Genomic DNA, 27,831 nt, shown 5'->3' with positions numbered 1-27,831 from the left:
TTTTACGGTCTCGATGAAACACACCAATTTTGATCAGAATCCTCCAAAATACCAGAATCTTGAGTTTCAGACACGTCGAACGACCACTTTGACTTTTCAAAAATATATTTAGGGGGGGGGGTCGACGGTACCACAACAACGGGAGAATTTTTGGAGAGGCCTAACCATTGTCTAAGAACGTAACTTTTATATCTGTAGCGACAATAGTTTTTACGTACGAATTTTTCAAAATTATAATATATCATATCATTGCCGCATGATTCTCGATGTGATTCGATGAAAAACTCCTTCTAAATATACTATTTTTAATGCTGATGGCGTAATTTTCAAACGTTGAAACGTGAACAAACTTATGTAATAGATTTTAAATAAAACATTTATTAGTTGTACATGACGTTCATATTATAAGATAATGTTATACTTAACTATAGTCTATAGTGTAAAATTTAAGAGGATGCCAGCGTAGTATTTGTTATCTCTCTCTAACCCACGCGGAACATAGCAAATTCTAAGTTCACAAAAATGATTATAAGTTATAACCATATTAATTTCTCAAAATAGAGTGAAATGACCTATTATAAATTATAAAGTTTAGAACATTATCTAAAAGGCGTTTTATTATATTTTTATTTTAAAGCTAGTTATGAGTTTTTAAAGATGTATAAACAATTTACAATTTTTAAATACTCATAACTCGCTTTAAAATAAAAATATAATGAAACACTTATGAGATGCCCTAGATAATGTTCTTATCTTTAAATTCTGTAATAGGTCATTTCACTCTAATTTGACAAATTAATATGGTTATAGTCATTTTTGTGAATGTAAAATTTGCTATGTTGCGCGTGGGTTAGAGAGATGACAAATACTACCTACGCTGGCATTCTCTTAACAATTTAATGCAAATATACAGTACTAATAATGGTACTCATAGATAATGATGAAACACACTACGAAATAAAGAATATTTAAGCTTTTGAAAAGGTATTTAAAGTCTACCTATTGTAATATTTACGTATGTTCACGTTCACGTAGTTGCAGTTCTATTTACATGGAATATTATATGATTTTGACGTTTGCGAACACATTTCTTATAAATTGTACTAATAAATCGTAATTGTTCACAGTTATTTGTTGCTTTTGTTAATAACAATGTAGAAAGCTCAGTATGATTATACCGTTTAGGGGGGTAATGTTAAACTTTTATACCTAACTGAAAAATATAACTATTTACTTCGAAACCAGATTCATTAAAGAAACTGTCTTAAGTAATGTTGAATATGCAGACATGCAGTAGGTACCTAAGTAAATAAAATTAATATTTAAAAAAGTTTTATATGGTAAAACATAACTTTTCTAAAACTTCGCATTCTACAAAAAAATGGTTATTTTAACACATAATATAAAATGTATATTCAATATATGTTCTTATGAGGTTCAACGCAGTGACACCTCGAGATCAAATTTCTGTTCTATGGAATGTTGAATTTTCAATTTTAAAATTAAGAAATTGCTAAAACCAAATTTCCGGCAAAATATTTTTTTTTCAAAACTTCAAACTTAAATCACCATTTACCGTATAAAAAATTGAGTTGAACAACTTTTACTAATTGGAAGATTATCTAGGGACGCATCTTAGTCGATCCTTGAACATTTTATTTAAATGGGGCCAGTATTAAAGGATTTAGTTTTGGAGTTAGATTTTTGATAATGTAATAAATTAATAACTAATAATAAATTGAGTTTTTAGACAAAAATTCATGAAAAAATCAGAATTTGGATAGCTACACTGTTACACAATAATAAATGAGTAGACATTATTTACATATTATGCAATGGTTTGTGAAGAAAAATAGGAAATTGCGAAAATATTAAGCATGCGGTAGGGTTGCCTATACAAAACATCTTCAAATCTGTATGCCAATATAATAAAATACATAATGCGCTCACTTTCACTATTTGAGTTGTACTGTATGATAAAATAATTTATAAAATTAATTGTATCATAGAGATAGAATAATACAAGAATCAACCAATATTTTATATTTCAAAAATAATAAAATTGTATAGAACTTCCTTACATAAACGCCTTCTATTGACAAAAGAAGGATCTGACAACCTGGCTATATAACAAAAGCAAATTAATATATTATGATCACTAATATTATTGAAAAATTAACAAAAAATTGAACACAAATGTCATTAAAAATTTACTCATTAGTTATGATTTTTTATTATAAGGATGTATTATAAATTTATAATTTGATATTTATCAAAACCACAAAAGAAAACAAACTATTTTGTGGTTAATAGTTGTCTTTCTTGTATTTTTAAGTTTTGAAAATTTTATACATGATTATTCATTTATTCATAAGTAGTTGTAGTTACTAAGATTGAAATCATAAAATCTAAATATCTATAAAGATAATTATTTGCGATACACTTTTAAAGTTCAAATTCAATTGAAATCACGAAAACATTTTCGCAAAAATGAATTTAACCTACTAATAAATAAACAAAATAAAATAAATAACTTTATTCACAATAATTCCATCAAACTACTTAGATATATAATAGGATGATAAAACGTCATCGTTCAAAATTGTTTTTCATATATAATGATCAGATTTTATTGTATTTAAATGTTACAATTACATTCAATACCCATGACACGTACATTCTATAAAATTATTATTATTATCAAAATCTTCAAGTCCATTATAAATGTAAGATGTTGAAACTATCCTAAGTGGTAAAAATGTTAATTCAGTGATCTGTTGCACAACCATCTGAAAAAATGTAGTCTGTTAAATATGGTTAATGGTTAGAGAATAACTTGAGAATTCACTGTTTTATAAGCAATTAAAAATATAAATTTAAAATACGAGTCAAAATAATCATATAAAAACATGTTTTATACTATTTATGAAGTATCAGCTAAAATGACAAATATGGATGTTAGTAATGGTAATTAAGAATCATTTACTTAATCTAATGGTCTGGATTTCATGACACTAAGTTTTTGTTATACTACAATTATGTTGCTACCAGTTACATTTAGTTACCATTACACGTACAACGCATAAATCCAATATTATTATCAGTATCTTCTATTCCATTTTCAACATAGGATGTTGTAACTTTCCCATGTGGTAGAAATGTTAATTCATGTCTCAGCATGTCTTGAATGATCTGCTGTACCGCAATCTGAAAAAATTTACTCAGTTAAATATGTATAGTGGTTGGAGAATAACTTGAGAATACAGTGTTTTACAAGCAGTTCAAAGTATGACTTTGTAATATTTGTTTAAATTATCATATCAAAATTATGATATTAAATCATTTTTTATTGTGTGTATGAAGTATCACCTTAAATGTAATATTTGAAAGTCAATTATGGAAAATTAGAATCATTTGCTTATAATCTAATGGTCAGGGTTTCATAACACTGACTTTTTGTTACACTACTATTAATTTAATATCAATTAAATTCAATACCCATCACACGCATGTTGCACAAAACCATTATTATTAGCAGTATCGTCTAGTACATTTTCAACGTAGGATGTTGATATTTTGCATAGTGGTAGAAATGTGAATTCATGTCTCAGCATGTATTGAATGATCTGCTGTACTGCCATCTAAAAAAAAAATAGTAAGTTAAATATGTATAATGTTTGGAGGATAAAATGTCGCTACTAGACACCGTAAGGAGGACAACAATTTTTATATAACAACTAGTACGTGGACAACACTGAATAATTGTTTAAATGGAAACAATCAAAACATAAACTAACAGACAAACTTCATTTTTATTAAGAAATTCTTGAAAACAATTTACAGTTGAAACTCAAATACAAATACGAATGTAAAACTGCAAAATGATATGAAATATAGACATAATATATAACAGACGATAAGAAATAATAATTATGATAAGCCATAAAAGATAGTACCTACAAATATACCAGAATGTTTTGTAGAATATAAATGTACCTATTATAAGTGTAACTAAAGAATACATTTGTACAACAACTGAAAATTTGCTCCTTTTCAATATGAAAAAAGTGGTTATCGCTCCGTTGTATAGTAGATTTGGAGAGTAGCCAGTAGGTCACTGGTCACTATAATGGATGTGTTAAATTTGAATGCAACGACGGGTAGCATTGTATACGAAAAACGATTTTGAACGGAGATGATTTGTCAGTCAATGATAATTAGTTAGATATATTATATTATTACCTATATTTAAATTGTAATATATCGTTATTTTACGCGATTTCGTAAAAAATTATATTTCATACGCACATAAAATGTTTTCTATATTGACAATGATTTTTTTTTTACGGTTACTTGAAGGAAAACTTATGGATAACCTAGTATTGGATTTTTGAACCTTAAGTATAAATCACAAAGATTTTATGAATTATCAACTTCAAAATTCTTTGCAAATTTTCGTGATTTTGATATATTTTCTAAACCGCGTATATTGGAAAAAATATTTAAATACATTATTTTTTCTCAAACATAAAAATTTTATAATTTAAGTAGTATTTAAATGTTGATGTAACAATAAATATTACGTACGACGGCCAGATAATGCATTATAATTGGTTATGTATGATCTTTTACTTCAAGCCCCATCGGCTATAACGGCTATTTTAGGACGGCCAAGTTGATCTTCATCACCCCTTTCAATAGCTAGCCTTCCTTCTTCTTTACCTGCTTCCATCATTCCTTCCAATGCAATTTTATTCAAACACACAAATACTTTGTTTTTTATTCCATACTTTGCAAACAAAAAAAAAATACATAAAAATCCTTTCCTAATCTCATTAGTAAACTCTAGGTCACTGAATGTACAGTAAAATTCTTCATGTTTTATTGATTCAAAAATATGTTGGATATTGATAAATCTCCCTCCCTGTAAATCCGTTATTGAATTATTTACCGTTGACAGTTTATCGCACGGAAAAGATGATTTCGGATTAGAATGTATGGGAATAGAATAGCTGTATTTTAGTTATAGGTATAAAACACGGTGTATAGAAAATACATAAGTACCCATACTATAACAGTTATAACAACAATTTTTAAATTTTTAAAAATTTGTATTTTGGGAAAAATAACCGTCGGAAAAAGTCGTTCGAGGAAAAATGTTTCGGGTTTTCGGTTTTTCGAATAAAATACCGTCCGGGAAAAAGTTCATTCGGGCAAAACGGCGGGAGCGGGATGTATTACTCAAGAAGACCTAATATTCTGAGTTCATCACTGACCATCTTTTCAAATGTCACAGTTGCCTAAAACCTCAGGGGAGAAGTTTAATTTAATGTTGATGACGTGATTTACATTGTTTTGTATGAAATAAAATGATGGAAAACCTATTTACATATAATTTATTTTTTAAAATTATAAACAACTTAGTTCAAAATACTCCTAAAAATTGATTACTTAATATAATTTTTTTTTTTAGTATTTCTCATTCTATATAATAGTTTTAAAACCAAAAAAGACATCAGTTACTTTATTGTTTGAGCGAATGTTTTCTGCGGCATATTAAAATTTGTTCCCTTAATTAATAATTATACTATATATGATTTCAACTAAAATATTTTTTTATTAAACATGCTGAACTCATGAATTCTAATGTAATTATTATTTTATTCATTATTGTGTAATTTTTAAGTTGATTTAACCCTTGTTACTTTCTCTGTAACATCATTAGCAATGAGAAGCACTAATGCTTTAAATAATGATTTTTTTTAATTGACCAATTAAAATTTTTCAAGTTTGCTCGACTATTTTTATAAACACCGGTATGTTTATATTTTGTGGTATTATGATAGAATATATTAGATACATGTGTTTCCAATATTAATCTTTTTTTCAATAGATTGCAATTCTTATTATATAGCAGGTGTTGGGTTAATTATTGTGGGCGGGAGAAGAGGTCTTCCTCAAGAGATACTTTATATTATTAGTTATATACCTTTTACGGGTTAAAGTGGGGTGACGCGAGGTTTTAGTAATATGCATTCTCTGTTGGCTGTTTTCTTCTATAAAGACGTGTTTAATCAATATAATAATATAATCCGTAGGTCTAAATTCTAAACGGAACGAATATTTTATAATATTTGTAAATATTTAAGTAAATGGATAGGACAATAATACAATATGTTTTAGTTTTTCCAGTGTTATACTGTGCAAGAGATGGCAATTGCCTGATTATGCCTAAACATATTTATAATACCTATTTTATTGTAAAAATCCTTTATTTTAAATATTATACAGGTGATAATACACAAACATAATGTGTACATATATAATTTTAATATAAAATCACTTGTAATAATTAAATTTATCATATTTGTATTTGTAAATATATCATAACAATATAATTAGTAATAATATAAGATTGTAATATCAAATGTCTCTCAGTAATATTATATGTACCATTTAATGCTATATTTTGATTATTTCCTTGAATATTAGTCAATTTCCATAAAGTTATACTAATTTTCTGTGAAGTGAAATTATTTTATTATTTAATTGGTAAATATTATGAACAAAAATCTTGACCGTAACGTTTTATTCTCTTAACTTAATATTTTAATGTCTGTTGCAATAATATTCTTGTCTACTAAACTACAATCCATAATAATGATTGAATGATTGTTATATATTTTACATTACATGTAGACACTGTATATGTTTACGATTCATGTTTAATTATCCGGGTAACACTTATAAATTATGGTGGAAATACTGGAAATATTGCCTCATCAATTTGCCTCTATTTTTCTTTTCCGTTTTTTTTAAACACCAAATATGTTACAAATGTTGAAATGCATATTAATATACAAAGCAGATTATTAAATTACAATGCTTTATCTATATACAATAACATTTTTAACAATAAATTAAAGATTTTATTAAAATGTATTCAATTTGTATAGTTAATATGATAACCAGTTAATTATGGTAATCTTATCTTATTTTCATCATTTAAAATGCTATAATTGTTACCAACCAATCATTCTGTAATATTGGCTTACGGTTTTATGATTAATTTAAAATGCTTATAAAATTATTGTGCGCTATGAAGTAGTTATATTTTAATTATTTTAATGCAGTAATCAAAGAGTTAAGTCTTCTAAAATGTTATCTATTATTTCATTACAAAAAACCTATGCTTTAATGTCATTATGTTTATGTAATGAATAATGATGTGTACCTAGTTTTAAAATCGGTTTTTATTGCGTATCTCTAAAAATACAAACAAAAAATGTAGCGTATTAAATGTTACTATATTGATCAAAGTTCAAACCTACAATAAGTCTTCACCGTTGAAAGCTAATTGTGCTTGTTGATATAAGTGTCAGGTTGTATAAAATAATATAACAGTTTAAGATTTTTTTAACATAACAGTTTTTTTTAATTATGAATAGGTGTACAAATCTATTAAGTATCATAATTAGAAAATAAACAAAATAATTTTACAAATTAATTTCAATAATATAATTACCTTACATAATAAGATTATTAATCCATGATTTATAATAATGATAGTAACTAAAAAAAAAATTATAGGTACTAGACAAAAAATAATGCGAGCCAGTATTTAAATATTTAAAAGTAAGCAAACTAATAACTAATAAATGGAAAAAAATAGTGTAGTAATACTAATGTTTATGAAATACATTTCAATTAGTTGATATTATATTATTATAAATACCTGAATTATATGAATGAAAAAAAAATGTACATACATTTTATAAATCGATTATCTTAGTTTAACAATTAATTAAAATAAGTTGAGAACAAATGAAAGAAACAAGTTTGCCTCGATTAATGATATGAACAACTAATAATAATCAAAACAATTACATTACAAGTATTATATTTTTATTTAAAATATAATATACACCTATATATATAAAAAATATATAAATAAATAGTCCCATCAAAAAAGCGTATTAGGAATTGAGCAGTTGAAAATTGTGTGCCCTGCACGGTCACAATTAGGGCAAAATAAGTACTGAGAACTGAAAAAACACACGAATTGTTATTACATAAAATATACTGAAAAAAAAAACATATTTCAATTTGCTTAAATAATAAATAAGCTACTAGGCACTACAAACAAGGCTCTGCAATGGCGACAATCATGTGTCTAAAAAGGCTCTCAAGCAGCCCTTCATAATTAGGGTGGGTGGGTTGTAGCTGTTGGGTCTGGGCATCCAGACCCCAGTATCTACACAAAACACTCTTATTTTTTAACAAACTGATATTTTGAAGTACAGAGCACTGTACTTTAAAATCACAATGCCATGACCATGTGGTATTGTGTAAGTGTAATTGTGTTATGTATTGCCGTAATACATACATAGTTAATCAGTTATATTATAATATAATATATATATAGTATATTTTTTATATAATACTATAATGGTAAATACACGCATTTTGTTTGAAATGAGTAAATTTTTAGGGTTACTGAAATACAAGAGAGTGAGGGGGTACTAGTTATTATATAAGTAAGCACCTGTAACATTTTTCGAGATAGCCTACCCTAAGGCTTTACATTATCATATTTATTTATTTTATTTAAAAAAAAACAAATCATTGTAAATACTTGAAATTTTCACCAAATGTTTATATTAGCGTTATCTATTTACGATTAAATTTTCAAAATATATTGACATTTTTAAGCTATTATTTATAGACAATTGAAATTATCGATTTTTTCTAAGTTTTTTTTTTTAAATGCCTATAAAAAAATTTGGCAATCCAAAATATCTTTAAAATTTAATACAAAGTTTATTAAAAGTTGCACATTTTGTACTAAAAAAAAAACAAAAATCATTAGTCACAATTTTTGTTTATAAGCATTTAAAGTTCAAATGTTTACAAAATATATCAACATCGCGAAAATTTGAAAGGAACTTTGAAGACGAAAATTAGTAAAATTTTTATGATTTACACCCAAGGTTGAAAATCCCAAGATTATCCATAAGTTTTCCTTCTAGTAACTTTAAAGAAAAATTCTAGCGTCGATAAAGAAAAAAATTTATGAGCGTATGAAATTTAATTTTTTACGAAATCCCATGAAAAACGATATACCTACCTACTACAATTTAAATAAAGGTAAAAATATAATATACCCTACTGATTATCCTAGACCTAGACTAATAAATCAACTCCGTTTAGAATCGTTTTTCGTGTAAAATGATATCTAAAGTAAAATATGTTTGTTATGTTAAACAATTAAAAAATTATAAACATAATAAAATATCTATTATATTCACTTAGTATTCACAATTGAATGTGAATGTGATTAAATAGTAAAAAAATATCCTTTAAAAATGTTCAAATTCATATTTTTGGTAATAAATAAAATTAACGACCTAATGCACCTAACCTATGCGTATCTTTTATTTTCCAAGAAATATGGGATAAAGAAAAATTGATAGTTTTCAACATTATAACTTGTTCTTTTCATCCTCTGGTCAAATTATCTTTTATATTGTCATCATCAACTGAGTTTGCAAAGGACGAGTCTTGATTATCTTAATAATTATAAACTAATTTCAATTATTAATTTTTATTAAATTATATTTATGTCTGCATTAATTGTTGACACTTAAGACATTAAAATCCAGTCCCTAATTATTACATTTTAAAAATGAATACATATTGATTGAAGAAATAGTTATTCTTAATTATTTTGACAATGGATAAATGTCTCAAACAAACATAATACATGCATATATTATAGATATGATCTTATATAAAATGTATAAAAGCAATGTGAAATTTGTGGTAAAAAATTAGAAATCTTACTCCATTTGTGCAAATTTCAAAATTATCCACCTTTCAAATGAGTAGTATCTGGTAGACTTGACTACCAAGATTATAATAATACTATTAAAATTCTTTCTAGTAAATTAATAAAAAAAATTTTAATCATCTTAGTAATTTGTACATAACTAGATATACCAAAATAACTACTTATTCAAAAGCTAAACATAGCTAGTTTTAATCTAATTATTTTAAAATAGTATATGGTAATACCTGTCCAAGTGGTTAGCAATCCATCCATTATTTCTATGTCTACCAATTGCATCGCCTATACGTATTGGATCTAATAATGCTTCTTCCAGAGCAATACCCCATTCAGCAGCATTTTGATCTAGTTCACCCCATAATTCTGCACCTAATGCTCGGCGCATGGATTGGTATCTATGGTTTATTCTTGCATTATTTCTTGGGTTTCTATTAACCTCCACTATAAATATTAATTATTTTGATATCATCAACAAATATTACTTAATAATATACTATATTAAAAATACAATTTATTACCTTTATTATTATTACGTTCAACTTTTAAAGTTTCCCGCCTCGTTTTTATTTCGGATGATAAATATTCATATATTTTGTCCAAATAGGTATCTAAAGTTAGACAGTGTGATTTATCTATAACGATAACTCGACATATTGGGCAGTGATTAGCTTCTCGAGTCCATGACTCTATGCATTCAAGACAAAATGTATGAGAGCAATTTAGTACAGTTGGCTGTAAAATAAATTTATTTTTCTATTAATAATGAATAACAATTGCAATTGATAGACAAATAAAAATGCCTAATTTATATATAATAACAATATTTTAATGAATTTTATAAAATTACATGTATAGATTTGACTATTATTTGTAATATTACGGTGAAATATTATTAAATTTAAAGGTATTAATATTATCCAGCCACATACGATTTTTATATTTATAAAATGTAAATAGCTTATTAGGGCTCTGAATAATACTCTTACCTTAAAATTTACAAATTGATAATAGTTCAATTCGCCATATACCAAAAATTAACAGATTAGGAGCTCCCTACCCTCTCGCCGATATTGATAACAATCACTTAAATAAATAATAACAAATTTAAAAATAAGTGATTTAAATATGTTAATTAAAAAAGTTTAAGACTATAAGTAATAAAAATAATTTTTGACTATATTATTTAGCGATATTACCTCGATGAACGTTTCGTAACATATATTACATTTTAAATCATTTTCCATGCATTGTTCCCATTGATCACGTATCCAAGAGAGATTATTGTCATTAATACGCAGCTGTTGACGAAGTGATATAACTGCATTTTCAGCTTCTTTTAATTTTTTTGTTGTTTCTACTAACAAACTATCAGGAGTACCTTCTATCGTCTCCAAAGTATAATTATCTGAAAGCAATTTTTCAAAAATGATTTAATAACGTGTTTATGTAGGAAAAAAAATATAATTACTTTGTAAGATCCACTTATCTTGAGTTGCTGTTTTATTAGTTTCCGGTGACCTTAAATTAATATAATTTATTAGCTAAAACAAAAATAGATAAATAAAAAAATATATTATACTTTTTTTCTGTATTGGGAAGAACTTGATTTATTTGTCTAGGTCTAGATGCACTACTACTTGGTGAAGCTGTCGTTGGAGTAGTTTCTCTCCTTGCCGCCATAGGAAAACTGATTTCATCATCATTAGAATTTTCCGCTATAAAAATAAATATAGAACACTATAGAACTGTATACTACCTATTATAGAAGTTACGAATGTATGAATAAGGTTCAAATATTTTTCAAACTTCCTAAAATTAGCTTATTTTCAGATGAGTTTCTATTATTTTAAAATTGAAATATACTAGATACAATATTATAAGAATCCTTGTGACGGAATTTAATGACTGTAATTTGGAATTAATTAATTTGGTTATATTTTTGATTAATTAGGTAACCTTTAGTTTACTGATTCAATTTTATAGTAATTTTTAAATATATACTTAAATACATACGATAGTAGCAGTGGTTCTCAATCTTTTTAGTACCGTGGCCCAAATTTACCCCGAAAAATCTTTCGCGACCCACATTGTTTCACTTTTCAAAAAAGTAGTTATAAAAAACAAAATTTGTATTATATAAATATGTATAAATTTGTATTATATATTTAGTATTTTATAGGTTTATAATCAATTAATTTTTATAAATGTACTTTAATGAGCCTCATTATAAATAAAGGTGTATGCAAAATGTGTGCTTGTTTTCTGTTATGGTTAATAACAGCATTGACATCATAATTCAAAAAATTTTTCGCGACCCACTAAAAATTGACTGACGACCAGTGTTGTGCCATAACTAAATTTATCTAGATAAAAACTTAAAATCTTTATCTTATCTAGATAAGAAATAAAATTGACATCTAAATTTCATCTAGATAAAATTTAGAGCCATCTAGATAAATTATCTAGATAATTCACTAAGTTCGTAACTAATTACTAATAACTAATAAGTAATAATTAATAACTAATCTACAATATTATCATTTTCAATATAAAATAAACAACTAGGTAAATAAGAAATTTAATTTGTATTACTAAATTTGGTTCTAAAATAGTTTTACATAGCATTTATTATTAATTATGAAAATTAATGACAATTTATTACGTATATGTTACTGTGAATGTCCGCAATTGGTGAGTGCTGACAATCACCTAGCGAATGTCGACATACACCTACTAAATTGGTGAATGTTGAAAAATTAAAATAATATTATAGACATGTACTTGTGGATGTTGACATTTACATTAGGATTTTGGTCAATGTTAACATACACAACACGGTTTTGGTTAATGTTAACATAGATTATGTATTCGCACACAATATTATAGTATAGTACTATTATAGACAATAATATAAAATAGAAATGATATGCTTAGTTATAAATATTAACAATTACTTTTATTAATTATGATTATTATTAGGGCTGGGATTTGTATGTAAATACATATTTTTACTAAAACATGATAAATTAAGTATTGCAAATGATAAATTCATTTCACGTGATTTACAATAAGATAAAACATATTTTATTTTACATATTTTTACATATTTCGTTATAAATACATTATTTGTAAAATTTCTACTTTTTTTTACATATTTCGTAAATTTTGTGGTTTAGTAGTATTTAGTATTATAAATTTATACTTTGATAATAGTACTCGTAAAAATTGTAAGTGTATGCATATCAGCATATTTGCAGGGAAATAAGTATTAGTTAAATATTAATAACTTGATTATAGTTTATCTTATTTGTTTTTGTTCGATAACCATACATTAATGATCTTAGATTATACTTTTTATTCAACAATTATTAGACAAAATATATTTACGAATTTTCAACAGTGTCAGTAACTTAAGTTCGCATGGTTGTGAAAATATCTTAATATTTTATATTTTTTAAATTAAATTGATTAGAAATTAAAAACAATTAATTGGATATTATTCAAAAATTATTTAGAATTTTAATTTAATTTTACACGTTAACATAATTTTAAGTTTTTCTCATTACATATTTTCTATTTTATACTACATATTTTGGCCATTTTAACTACATATACATGTACATATTTTTGGTTTTTTATTACATATTAATCCCAGCCCTAATTATTATTATTGAAAAATTTTATACCTGTATTAATAATTCAAATTATGATTATTTTGCCATACAAAAATTATTATTTTAAAAAAACAGCGAAAATTGTTCTATTTATTTCAACATGGCAAACTATCATGACATTTTGAATTGCATAAAATGCCAACATTTCTACAACCACACTGTCCACACTTGTTAGTGGTGCGCTTTGTTTTACAATTACATCGTGTATAGGTAGGTACTAAAATATTAGATAAGATCAGATTAAATGATATCGGCATTACCAACATTCATCAATATCGTTATACAAATGTCGACATTCGCTAGTAAATGTTTACAAACAGTACAAATTTAATCAATATGCCAATATTCGTCATTCACCAACGACTTTGGTGTATGACGACATTAACCGGCGACTGCCAGCATTCACCAATTGCGGACATTCGCAGTAACATATTTATTAAATATATACATGGGGGTGGAAATTATTTATAATTTTACAATACCGTCCATACGGAAATCTCAAACCCGTATTACGAATGACGATAGAACTTGGTTATTTGTCGCAGGCCGATCAAAGCTGCTGCGCGGTGGTACCGATCGGCGATTGCGGATGGTTTATAAAATATAAATACTAAAATACAGAAATAATTGTCGATAAGAAAATAACAATATTATAATATCTTATAGGTAATACGCTGTATATCTACAAAAATTGATCGTTCCCTATCGATTTCCATAAATTCTATATTTATTCATAAATTATGTCTGTTGATCATGCAATCACTAATCATATGCTATAAATAATTGTTATTACCAGACCCCGATTATACGAATTAATATGGGACATGGGTGCATAATATTGTACAACAAAATAAATAACTGATGTGAGATATCCTTCCCGTACCGTACGCAGTGCACACTCGTCTACAACTTGTTCAGTGTTCAGTGTTCAGTGTTTTCATAATTTTTATAATTTTGTCTACCACTGTTAATTTTATTGGTGAAATATTTTATATTTTGTAATGGATCGTTTCTTAATTCAATCATTATATTTATTTGTTGAATTTTACAAACTGGTGTCGATCAATGCTGATAAAATAATAGCATCTTGTGTTAATTGTCATAAAAACATAAGTGCGTTAACCAAGTTGAGTAGCAACTTGTTAAGTCATATTACTCATATTAAAGTAAGTTTTTTAAACAAATTTCTTTTAAATCTAAACATTGTGGTTAATTCCTTATTAGTAACAATAATAAATAGTAATATATCACAATTTACAAGGAGTCAAGGAATATCTAAATATTAAGAACAAAATGTATCATAATATTTTATATTTATGATTTAGGTACCTAGTTCCCACCTATTAATTATAACAATTACCTACATATAATTATTAATTAATGTTCCAAAAATAGCTTCAACATCCATTATTAATTCCAAAAGTTGAAATAGCCAGAAGTAAGAAAAGTTCAAATTTTATTCAAACCAAAATTGTTGATGTTCGTTCAAAAAAAATTAATAAAGATATGGTAATTATTAATTCAGATTTTTTCTAATTTATTTGTCATAAAATAATCAACAGTATCAAATCAATAGCAATTTGTGGTTATTTTTACTGTAGTTTACAAGGCTGGATAGCATTAACGAATTAAAAGTTAAAACGTATAGTTAATTAACTCGTTCCTTTTTTTCAAATTAACTTTTAACTTAATAAGTTATTTTTTTTAAAGATTAACATGTTAACTTCAACTTAATTTTATTCAAAAACACCTAAATTTAGTTAATTTTCGTCCAAAGAATAATGTAAAATTTTGAATGAGGTTTTTAAAAAAGTAGGTTTTATGATAGCCAGTTAATACTTTGATGCATCATTTTAAATTTCCCCAGTAATTTTCATGAGCGTAAAGAAAAACTATCTAATAAACATTGTTATGTGTCAGGAATTTTTTATTTTGCAAATTAGAAAATTTTAACTTAAAACTAAGTTAAGTTACTTTTCTTTCAAAGTTAATGTTTAACTTAACAAGTTGACGAAAACAAATATGAGTAACTTTTAATTTAACTCGACTTTATTATTTTAAAATAATTTAACTTAATGAGTTAAAAAAAATTGTTAACTTGCCCAGCCTTGGTAGTTTAATAGGCAGGCACTATATCATAGAGTACAGATTACAAACAAAATATTTAGTTTTATCTAATCTGTGATAATATTATGTTATCCTTACTTAACTAGTTAACTAATTTTACTCTTTACCTAATATGTTTTTAAAGATACATTTTAATATATTTTTTTCTATGTCATATTATAATTATTAAATCAATATTTATACTGGTCTTTTTAATTACATACTTTAAAAAATATTATATATATTTTATTTATTATTTTGATATAGTTTTTATTGTACTAGTTGAATGATGAATAGAAACAAAAAAATTAATTAATAAAATTATGTTTATAAATAGACTTCTTTAAAATTTAAAATAATACAATACACAGTACACACACCACTATGAGACATTTTCTAGTTTTTATTTTATACTGTGCTTTAGACATTAGATTTATTTTATAGAACTAGTAAAATATTTGTAAAATTTTTGGTATCCCTGCCTATCAATTGTTTTTTGGTATATGTTTTATAATATATTAGGTACTGGAATAATTATAAAATATTAGATAAGGTATAATATTATATATGTAACCAACTAATAAATCAAGTTAAAAATATCAATAATAAATTGTATTCCTCCACGTATAATATATAAACAAATAACCTTTATTTTTAGTTATTTAACAAACAATATAATTACTATTATCTTTTTTATTCACTTATTCATTTATTGGAATATAATTTTATTATTATATTTATTATATACATTTAAAATTACCTTTATTTTAATAAGAAAAACAATTTTTTTTTATTATTTCATTTTTATCTAAAGTTATGCTCCAAGTACTTATATTATTGACAAATATACTTCCTGATTTTTACTCAGTATTTGAAAAATAGATTTTTTTTTTATAGTTTTATTTCCTAAAACATATCATTATGAAGATTATGCTCTTTTTACAGAATATCTTTAATATGTAAACCATTTAAGTGTTATTTTTTTTTAGTGTGTTAATTGTTGTTATTTTATTATTTTTAGGTGAAGGATTTAGTGTTTGAGTATATTGTAAATAAAATAAGTCCAATAAGAACTTGTGAAAAAAAAATTTCAAAAGGTTAATTGTAGGACTTATTGAATCAAATGATGATAAAGTTCCAAGCAGAAAACAGTTATCAAAACAATTGGATTTATAATAATATGAACTATACGTTTCAATGCTAACCAATTTAGTTGCAAAACATGACTATATTTGTGCAACAGCTGATATATGGAGTGCCAATAATCAAAGTTACATGGGTATACACTATTCTTATGTACACTATTAATATTGATTATTTTATAATTAATTATAATTTATTTGTAGGAATGACTTGTCACTTCATAGACGAAGAACCATATTTTCGCCAATCATATATCATTGGTTGTATACGCATAAAAGGAAGCCACAACTATCAAAATATTATCGAGGTTATAATAGACATTACAAAAACTTACGAAATTGATCTATCAAAAATAACACATATTGTCACAGATAATGCTTTTAACTTTTAACTTAATTGAAAAATTACATTTGCCTAAATTAAAAGTTAGTGAGTGGGCATTCATCGAAGAATATTGCAACGTAATGAAACCATTGGCTTTTTCCTTGGATAAATTACTGGGTGAAAAGAACAGCTTCTTGGGTTATGTTGCCCCCCACGCTTTTAGTTTTAAGAAAATTGTTTATACAGTCTAACCAGTTAATATATTGTAAACCATTAAGTCTCGCACTTGTGTCTAGTCTCAAATAACAATTTAGTTTTTTATATAGTTTAAATAAACCAAAAAGCAAAAATTTTATAATAGCATCAATCAGTCATCCAAAATTCAAAATGTATTGGGTACCTGTTCGGTGTAAAGATCTTGGTAAAAAAATATTTAACGATGAATGCAATTTGATGTCTTCTTTAGTTACTACAAATTCTGACTCTGCAGATGACAGTGATAATATGAGTGATAAAGAGTTTTATAGTAATGTATAAAGTTTATAGTAAAAGTTCAAATAATTATTATATGAAGAAATAAATGTAAAAGTATTAAAATATTTAAATTTAAAAAAAAAGAGCTACAAATGTTAAATAATTATGCTGTAGTTAGAAAAATATTTTTGAAGTACAACACAACCCTGTAGAAAGATTATTTAGTGGTTCTGTTAAGCTTTGACATCAAGGAGAAATCGTCTTGGTGATATAACATTTAATAAATTATTGTGTTGCCGATTTAAACAATAAATTTATTATTATTTTTAATATTTTTTTAAATATTTGCAAAAGAAATCATTTTTATACTCTGTTAATATGTTATTTTAATCTTACTATAAAATAATTCATTAATTTTTTTCAATATAATAATATGTTTGTATACTGTTTTTATATTTATATAAATATATGTTATAAGTACCTATGTTGTTTAATAATATTTTTATATTTGTACACAAGCCAAAAGAATCCCAATAAAATCTAATTTTAAGTCTTCAAAACTTATCTCAAACTAAAATTGGTATAATATTATATTATAAGTAGAACTGAGTATGAGTATGAGCACAAGGTGGTGTATTCATTTTTAAAATTTAAAATTATGTATTATTATTTATTACATTCAATAATTATAGTTAATTTGAATTTACTTCAATTTCATAGAAAATATGGATATATTAAAACATTTAACCTATCTATTAATTAGGTAGGTATCACTTCACATAATCACATGCATTGTTTTATATTTATTATTTATATAAGGTGAAAATAAAGAGTTCATTAAATACAGTTGTGTTTAATTCGGACCAAATGTCCGAAATCTAGAAATTAATCGTAAAAAATAGGCCAGATATAAAAAAATAAATTTAACTTATAACTTTAAATATATTAATATTTATACCGAAAAGCAAGTGACATATATAAAAATTATCATGACGAATTTTACGAGAGGAACGCGCACAACATGTAACACACAGTGCGTTGTCGTCTGACAGGGATAGAACGTGAATGGTGGATCATTTACCTTGAATCTGAAAAGGGCTGTCGGAGCGGATGGATCCCAGATCGTGAGAGTTCCAGCAACGGTTGCCAAATCGACACGATCCCCTCGTGAAATACAAACATACTGAAGAAGACATGGTGAACGTAGCGCTGTTGTTGCGCTTATCTGTAAGTCCTCGTAACGTCGCTGCTAAAGTTAATGGTGAAGTCTTTTTCGTCCAACTGCGGTATTGTGTAGATACTAAAACGAAAGAAAAGGTTATTAGAAAAAGACAAAATTGTATTGAGAAACATGCGCGTTAAGTTAGCCAAAGATTCGAAATTTGACCGTAATCATTTCGCTGATGGAAGGGGGGGGGAGTAGTCGCGAGGCGGACAGACTGACGTAGCCTACTCGGCTGCCGTTTTAAAAAAAAGGTAATTACCCAAACGGCTCAGGTTTTTACAACACAAATTTTTTCCCACTTCATACAGACTTAGGACTGTCTCAAAAGAGGTGCGGTTAAAAATGTATTGGTAAAATTATAAAAAAATGTATAAAAATTATACAAAAAAAGCTTATTATATTATTGCGTTATTGTGAATTAAATTAAGAATAAGTTAAAAAAATGTAAAACGTGTGAATATATGAAAAAATTGGTACATTTTTTTGGCACAATTTTTTTATAAACTCAATGCGTGTTATTTTGTTTAATGAAAACTCGTTGATTAATTGCGCAATGAGCTCCTGTTTATTATTTCATAAAATTCGTTTACTTATACCAGAGACTTAGAACAGCTAAAATTAATATACTGGTATTACCGTTAGCAATTTTGAAATTTTCCTGTTTGTAAATTTTTTTTCGATGGGAGCCGTTTAGGGATTAACCTGTTCGTATAACCTTTGTTGTAAATAGTTAAAATGCCTAAAACCCCAAATTCAAAACTGGCATCAATTAGAAATAGGGACTTATAAATTACCTGCAGAACATGTGCAATCGTGAAATACGGACAAGATAACTTAGAACAACACTTTTTAATTACAAGACCCTCGAATTTTAAAAATACATAGTAATCGACTTAACTGTCCAATCTCCTCGAAATAATAATCAATAACATTACTGAGTAAATAGCCGAATTTAATTTTCGTCAAGATAATAACTGAATAAATATTATAATATGAAATTATTTTATGATTATTGCTTTCTAGCAAATAGCAATGTCCTTTACGGTATGACATAAAAATAATAAGTACCGCGCTCAAAAGAAAAGTAATACAATACCATGTTGGAGCATTAATATTCAAAGGAAAATAATAATATTTATGAAAGGTTAATACATAGATTTGTTTAAATATTGTCTCAAATAAATTTAAATTAAAAAAACATTTTAAGTGGGTACAATAATATTAAAATATTTAACGGATCACGTCAAACCTTCAAAAATATTATCCTCCATAATATTTCTAATAAACTAATATTTACGCTAATATTACCAGAAAATCATACGAATGAGTTCTCTATAATATTACTCCGATATCCTCTTAAAACATATAAATACAACGAATAACATACCTTTAACGATGAAAACTTCGGCGATGGACAAAAATGAAGTACACGTGTCAAAGAGTGCGGCACGAAAACAACTGACTGGTGAAAACGAAACACTAGTCGCAGCGCTCAGTGCTGGATGTAAACGGTCTGTTCTGCAGGAATGTCAGGAATATGGAAAGGGCCGTTGAGCGCATGCGCGCTCGACACGAGCAGCGGAGACGATTGCAACTCTCTGCGGTTTTGTGTGGGCACGGTCCACGGGGACAATCCATGAACCGGTTGTAAACAAAATGCATTTAGGGACCGCTACACCAGCATCTGTTTTCTCTGTCTAACTCCCACATAATATAGGAACAAAGATACTCCGCGCGTATTTCCACGATTACGACTCTGGTTTAGTTTAGGGCAAAAGCACCTATGATATATTTTATAAAGAAGAATATTTCCTGTGCATTGACCGGATAGATTTTTAATATTTACAATTTTGAATAAATTTAATTTAATGGTTAAAAATAATCGAAATTATTTTAAATTAAAACATACTTATATTTATAAAAAATGTAAATATTAAAAATCTATCCAGTCATGCATAGGAAATTCTCTTCTTTATAAAATATTTAATAGGTGCTTTTGCCTTAAACTGAACCAGAGAGTCGTAATCATGGAAATACGGAGTATCTTTATTCCTATATTATGTGGGAGATAGACAGAGAAAACAAATGATGGTGCGGCCCCTTAACACAAAATCATAAAAACATTAAAAAAAAATACAAAACCGATACGTTAGTGCAATAGACATTTAAAAATATTATTGTCTATGATTTATCACACTTCAATATTAATGAAAAATTGTATAATACAATGTACTTTTAAGTATTTGAATATTTCATAATAGTTATTTTGAATTAAGTATTTCAAATGCTTTTAAATTACCGTTCATTCAGTACATTTATGACGTTACACGCATTAAAAATTATACTAATATAATAAAGTAATATGGTAGGTATAATATAAATTAAAAACAAAGACAGATTAAACCTCGAAACATACACTAATATTACATCTTATTGCATGTCTACTTTTCGGATATCCGCAATAAAAATATTGACGATAAGATATTATATGATATTCAAAATCGAATATTAAAATATTATTAAAATTAGTTGACAATATGTGTGCGAAAAACATGACATATGAAAACAAGTGCGATAGATATTCCGATATCAGAAAAGTGAAACTGAAATTAAAATATGCAATGCTGTTGTTTTTATTATAATAATGACCAAAGCTGTGAATTTAATGCATTTTTATGTTTTTTTGCTGCAGCCTTGGTTTTTAAGTGCATTAAATTCACAGCCTTGATAATGACTATTTTCGAAAACTGTCATGGCACTTTTTTCGTTTTCCACAGTCCAGCAGAAATCATCAATGTTTTATTAGCTATTGTATAGTTTATTATATTAATAATTTATAACCTTATCTTGATTGGAGAATAATTTTATGTTCTAAGCGAAGCGATAAAATATATTAGTTTTATAATGATGCAGTGATGTGTGTCTTATGTGTATGTGTAATGTGTGTGTGTTTCCGAACGTATGTATGCCGTTTCTTTTAGGAACAATTAAAACAAAAATGCTTCAATAGTTCAATTTTCAAATTTAAAAGTGATGTCTGGTAAGCAGTAACACAAATTAAATTTATTTCAAAAGTAAAAATTGCGGTACTTTTCAAAACAATCAGGAAAAAGAAAAAAAAATACGCACACCACTTTACAACAATCGATTTTGTTTTTTTATTGTTATACAAAACCGCATTTAAACTTGAAATTTTCAATGATTATGTATACAAAGAATAGATATATTTAAAATATTTTGAATCTTTTTGAGTTTTGACTAAGCACTAAGCAGGGTTCTAGGTCACTTTGTACGGTCAGGCATTAAAGGTGTGAAACGCGGACACTTTGTACGGTCTTGTAAAAAGGTACATTGCAGAACGCGGACACTTTGTACTATTATATACATAAAGTATATATTATAAATATAAGTTTTATACATAAGTAGTAACTAATAATTATGTATAGTGTTAATTATTAAAATAGAAAAAATAAAAATAAAATTGTTATAAAATATTGATTGTATTTGTATAATAATAATAATAATAATCTAAATAAACAAATAATCAATAATATCATTCAAACTACATGTAAAAATGTGTACAATATAAATATCAAAAAAATCAAAAAAAATGTCAAAAAGTAGTATAATATAAAAATAGTATTTAGATGTAATTATTTTTAGATTATTAGCTAATAAAAATAGGATAATATAGAAATCTGTCAAATTTGAAATAAATGTCAAACGTCAAAAAAAATATATAATATTGAAAAAATGTTTAAAAAACTACATGTAAAAATGTGTACAATATAAATAAGTCAAAAGGTAGTATAATATGAAAATAGTTTAGTAATAGTTTTTATTATTACAAATTTTTAGAATATTAGCTAATAAAAATAAAAATAATAACAATTTTAATAATTTAAACACTATACATAATTATTAGTTACTACTTATGTATAAAACTTATAATTATAATATATACTTTATGTATATAATAGTACAATTAGTACAAAGTGTCCGCATTCTGCAATGTACCTTTTTACCAGACCGTACAAAGTGTCTGCGTTCTATATTTTAAACAATGGATAGTACAAAGTGACCGTTTACCTCTAAGCAGCGATAAAGTCCACGACGAGTATTAGTTCGTAAAATTGGGAGAGGCTATAGGCAAGCTGTTCTCGTAAACTGGTATTTATTTTTTACGATTCTATGAGGAAATACGACGTTATTTATTTTTGAATTGTGTTATTAGACACATTTTACAAAGACTTAGATTTCGCAATAAATTGTTTTCGATAAATATTAGGTACTCATCATTTTTTAACTTTATTATTATTTGTGTTCCGCATTTTTTACGAATGGGAATATTTTAAGTAAGATCCTGTTCAACTATTATACCTGTATCCTAGCTTGTGAGCGATCGCCACGTTATGAATTGTACTATATTCGTGTTCGCTGATCGATAGGTTTATTTTTACTATAAATACATCTATAATCGGTGACCGGTGTGCTTGAATCGCTTATGTTTTTTTTATGTACTATATATATTTGTTTGTATCATACGAAATCAATAATTTGTATTTACTATAAGTAAAAAAGTAAGTAAGTAAGTAGTAAGTATAGTTAGTTTTGTTTTTTTTATAAGTTATAATATAGCCAATAAAATAGGTGCTTTAATAACCAATAGGTTAACCTGTTTAATGAAATAATAAATTAAATTTTTTGACGACATTAGATGATGTCTTAGTTATGAATTATAATTATAGATGTGAATTTCGTTAAATGTTGTTAAATATTTATACATTTAAGTCCTAAAAGCAGGCTATATAGGTACGTTTTAAAATATGAAAATATAATATGAATTTATAAATGACTAGTCGACCCGTCACGACTTTGCCCGTGATTGGTTGTTTGTTTTGCCTTCGGACCATGATATGTATAGAATTTTTTATTCAAATATTATTGTTTAATATGATCGGCAGGTAAATATAAAAAACGAATAATGAAAACGGATTGAAATTTTTCTAGCGGTATAAATGATAAATATATTTTTACTAAAAATAAATACAGATAAAAAAGAAATGCTGAGTAATTTATGGTTGATAAAGAATTTTATAAGGCTCCTGAGTATATGATGTTTTTTGTTTTATCTCCTGTTAAAATTAAAATCATGATTCGGGTCCCCAGTTCGAGAAAATTCCACGTATAATTGTCCATGTGAAAAGCACTCTGTACGAAGATCTACGCCAACGTACTTGAATGTTTGACTATATATATTATATTTGTATAGATTAATACGAATATTGGGTATACGTCATGTTGTCGGAGTACGTGCGATAAACTTCTCGGAACATTATTATTCATATCAAACATAATACAATTTGACGAACAAAAAGGTCAGGTTGCAGGTAGCTGTAAACCCGCGGGCCGCCGTGTCGCACAATATATGTATATAATATAGGTACAATTGTTTTTAATTTTTTATGAATTTTATACTTTTTTTTATTGACAAAAGTGGTACTAAAACCTTCAGCAGAGTGTCGGGTATTACAGTAAAAAATTTCGGCCAAATCGGTTCAGTAGTTTTCTCGGTTAGCGCGGTCATAGAAAACCCCTTACAATTTTATATAATAGTAATTGACAATTGTATAATATAGATTTTCATACTAACCTTATTGACAAAAGTCATGTTAATATATATATAATGTTTTTCTCATATCAGCTATATAAAAATACATATACATAACTTTTTATATATATATACGTTTAAATTGGGCCTTTTTTCATTTCAACGAAAATAAATCAGTGTTGTTTTTTTATTTGGATTCCAGTGTTTAATACCTTTTAACTTTATGACAACTGCACAAAGCAAATAGAGGTGGGAATAAGGTAAGATGCATAAGCAACATATTATCTGCATTAATTTATATAACTTACTTATCTACATTTTACTATTACTGTGTATTTGATCATAATATTCTCGAATCACGACCTCGAGAGCCCTCCGACGATCAGGAGGAAGGTAATTGCATAAATTTAAATAATTCAATATTCATATAATCATATCCTACAGGTAACTATATTCTCCAGAAATTATAAGTGTAGGGAAGATTTACGCAGATTCTGGCATTTATTCAAGGTTTGTGTCCCTTGTATTTGCTTCACATTAAATGTATTACTCACACACGCTCATTCTTATTTAACTTTCATTTATTTTGCATTAACTTTTATATTTAGCCCACCCTTTTAAAATATTTTTAATTTATTTTATTTTTACGTTATTACAATACAATTATTTTTCAAAGACATGTTAAAATAAGTTAAAAATGTCGAAGAAATTATTTTTTGTAATGACTAATGATAAATAATGGTGTTAAATATTTCATAATAAATCAAAAGCATTATTCGTGAGGATTTACACTGTTGCGAATATAATAATATTAATACACATTTACTATACGTTATGATATTTTGATTTATTTTAAGAAATTGTTTATTTATACAATGATTCTATATGTTTAGGTAGTATACTTTAAGGTATTTACAAAAAAATTTTATTAAATTTTGCATTGTATATTATACATTATTATTATTATTATTTGTTGTGTACATAAACATATATATTAAATACTATTAATATATAACAATTGTAATACAATATTATACTCTTATCGAATTAAATATAATTTTCGAATAAAGAACTGTGTAAATTGAATAACCAATATTAAATATTAGACATTTGACAATGTAAATTTCATTTTCAGAATGACGGCATGTGGATTAAAAAATTTTTACTTGGTAAAAAATCACAAAAAATGAATTTAAGATTCCTCATATTATGTTTTCTTATTACTGGAAATAAAAAAGTAAAATTGATATAAATGTTTTTATTAGTATCTGAAGTTAAAAATTTAGTGAAATTAGATTCATGCATAAAATAATGATTTCTAATGAAACAGTTTTATTATTTTTTTTTTGTCTAATAATCAATAACAAATTTTCACCCAATCAAAAATTTTGAAAAATTTATATGCGTTGTAATGACAATTATTATTAAAAATAATAAATTTCAGTAGTTATCGTTTTAGTACAGAAGTTTTCTTTTAATCTTTAACATAGGGGGTTGTTTTTGATAATATAAATTAATCTAGAGAGTATTTGTTAGGACGTTAGCCGTTTGGTACTTAACTAATGATCTCATAATTTCATAAACCATAAACTAAACAATCGAATTTCGATTTTTATGTATCTAAATAATTAAAAAAATATTCTACTTCATAATATGAAATTAAAAATGAATGTTTCATTAAAATAATAAAAACTTTAAAAATAAAGACAAAGTATATTAAAAATTATAATTTTTTTTAGATACCATTTTGTTTTATTTCGATTAGAAATTAAATTAAAAAAATATTTTTCAAAAATGTTAATAGCTGAAATAATGAATGTTGTTGAATAAATTAATTACCCAGTATATTCACATGTACGTGTTATTTATTTTCTTAAAATTTTACATTTTTGAATTACAGTAAATTCCCGTTACAATGAATACCAATACAACGAAAAATCCCGTTATAACGATAACGAAAGTCATAGAAGTCTACTGCCGAAAAGCAGAACTTATAAAAAGCTTATTCGAATTTTCGTTACAACGAAATTTCCGTTATAACGAAAAAAAATTAGGTCCACTATAGAGTTTGTTGTAACGGGATTTTACTGTATTTTATTTTAGATAATCTTAAATGTATTTTCTATTATAAGTATACACTAGCGATACTACACGTGCCAACGGGATGCTTTAAAATATAATATTCAATAAATTTGATGAACATTAGAAAATTCAAACAATTTATTGATTTATTAGGTCAAATAAAGGTTAAATTTATTTAAATGATAAACGGTGTATAATTATAAATATGAACGGTTACAAATCAATACCGATATAAATAATAAGATATAATGATTAATGATAGAAGTTACATCCGTATTCCGGTATTCGAATGCAGTTGTATCTTGTATATATAATATTATACTCATGACAGGTACGTACTCATGGTTGTTTAATTTTATTATTTGTATCCCGCATTTTTTAATAATATGATTTTATGTGTGGACTCGATTTAAGTTATTATACTCGTGTCCTTGTAAGCGAATCACTACGTTATAAATTGTATTATATTGGTGTTTGCTAATCGACGAGTTTATTTTAATTATGAAATATATACTTACAATGCTACAACCCATGTGACTGTGTGAGCGAGTCACTTTTTTTTTATATTATTATTCTATTTATATAACCACCAAATTACTATCATTAATAATAGGTACAAAAATCTATTTGTTTTATTAACTCTAACGCTGTACACATATAACCGTCAATATAAATATTTTATTGTCCTAAACAACTATATATAGGTACCAAATACACGTATTTTTCTACGTGAATAGCTGCATTTATTTTTTTCTGGTATTCGGGTACCTACTTTCCAAATATCGTAGGTATACTAAATTATTATAGTGGCCAATCGGTCAGATTATACTGCTAATATACCTATATAGATGGTGTTATACACGTAAATAGGAGGGTGACTAAAATTGCAAAACCCAATACCAAGATCGGCAAGATCACATTCATAGGATATTTATCTTGCCAGCCGGTCAACCACCTCGGTGCCGCCTGTTGTTTACAATGACTTTCACTCAGTGTCCAACACTTCAACAATATTTTTATCATAATACCAGTGTGCTTAACTGAATTAAATAAACATTTTATTATCAAAAGAAAATATTATCATAATTTAATAACAAATATAGAGGACGTCGCACTCGTATGTGTTGCAGTCACCGTCTCACACACGCACGCCATAGACAAAACGCGTTTACGCAGTCTGAGTAGAATTCGCTCAATTTTTGTTCTAGAGTAAATATACCTATTATAAAATTTAAATACGAAAATATTTCGGAGGGTTAGATACTGAGTTTTTGTCCATTATTTCAAAATAACATTTTTTATAATAATTTAGAATTTTCAAAATTTTCAAATACTATATAATATA

At 25.9% G+C, this 27,831-nt stretch overlaps 1 protein-coding gene and 1 long non-coding RNA gene across 14 annotated transcripts in view; both read right to left on the bottom strand.

Moving 5' to 3' along the window:
- The window catches only part of LOC132926935 (uncharacterized), a 405,462-nt gene that overhangs the window by 4,929 nt on the left and 372,702 nt on the right, over positions 1-27,831 (bottom strand). For 12 of the 13 annotated variants that reach the window (XR_009661574.1, XR_009661573.1, XR_009661563.1 and 9 more), the window contains 3 exons: positions 3,499-3,641; positions 3,078-3,207; positions 2,522-2,789 (listed from right to left, as the gene is read on the bottom strand). The exons of the other annotated variant lie outside the window; for it this stretch is intronic. This is a non-coding gene — a long non-coding RNA (uncharacterized LOC132926935). Of the gene's footprint in view, positions 1-2,521; positions 2,790-3,077; positions 3,208-3,498; positions 3,642-27,831 lie in introns of those variants that run through there. 13 annotated transcript variants of the gene reach the window in all.
- LOC132928046 (uncharacterized) lies at positions 7,958-18,813 on the bottom strand. Its single transcript, XM_060992608.1, has 7 exons — positions 18,650-18,813; positions 11,427-11,562; positions 11,316-11,365; positions 11,044-11,252; positions 10,366-10,579; positions 10,075-10,288; positions 7,958-8,045 (listed from the first exon to the last, which is right to left on the bottom strand). Exons 1-7 carry the CDS (start codon positions 18,762-18,764, stop codon positions 7,964-7,966), a joined length of 1,020 nt encoding a protein of 339 aa, XP_060848591.1. The 5' UTR covers positions 18,765-18,813; the 3' UTR covers positions 7,958-7,963.

The sequence above is a fragment of the Rhopalosiphum padi genome, chromosome 3 (assembly GCF_020882245.1).
Source record: "Rhopalosiphum padi isolate XX-2018 chromosome 3, ASM2088224v1, whole genome shotgun sequence".
NCBI classification, from domain to species: Eukaryota; Metazoa; Arthropoda; class Insecta; order Hemiptera; family Aphididae; genus Rhopalosiphum; species Rhopalosiphum padi.
This window is presented reverse-complemented; position numbering and strand designations above follow the sequence as displayed.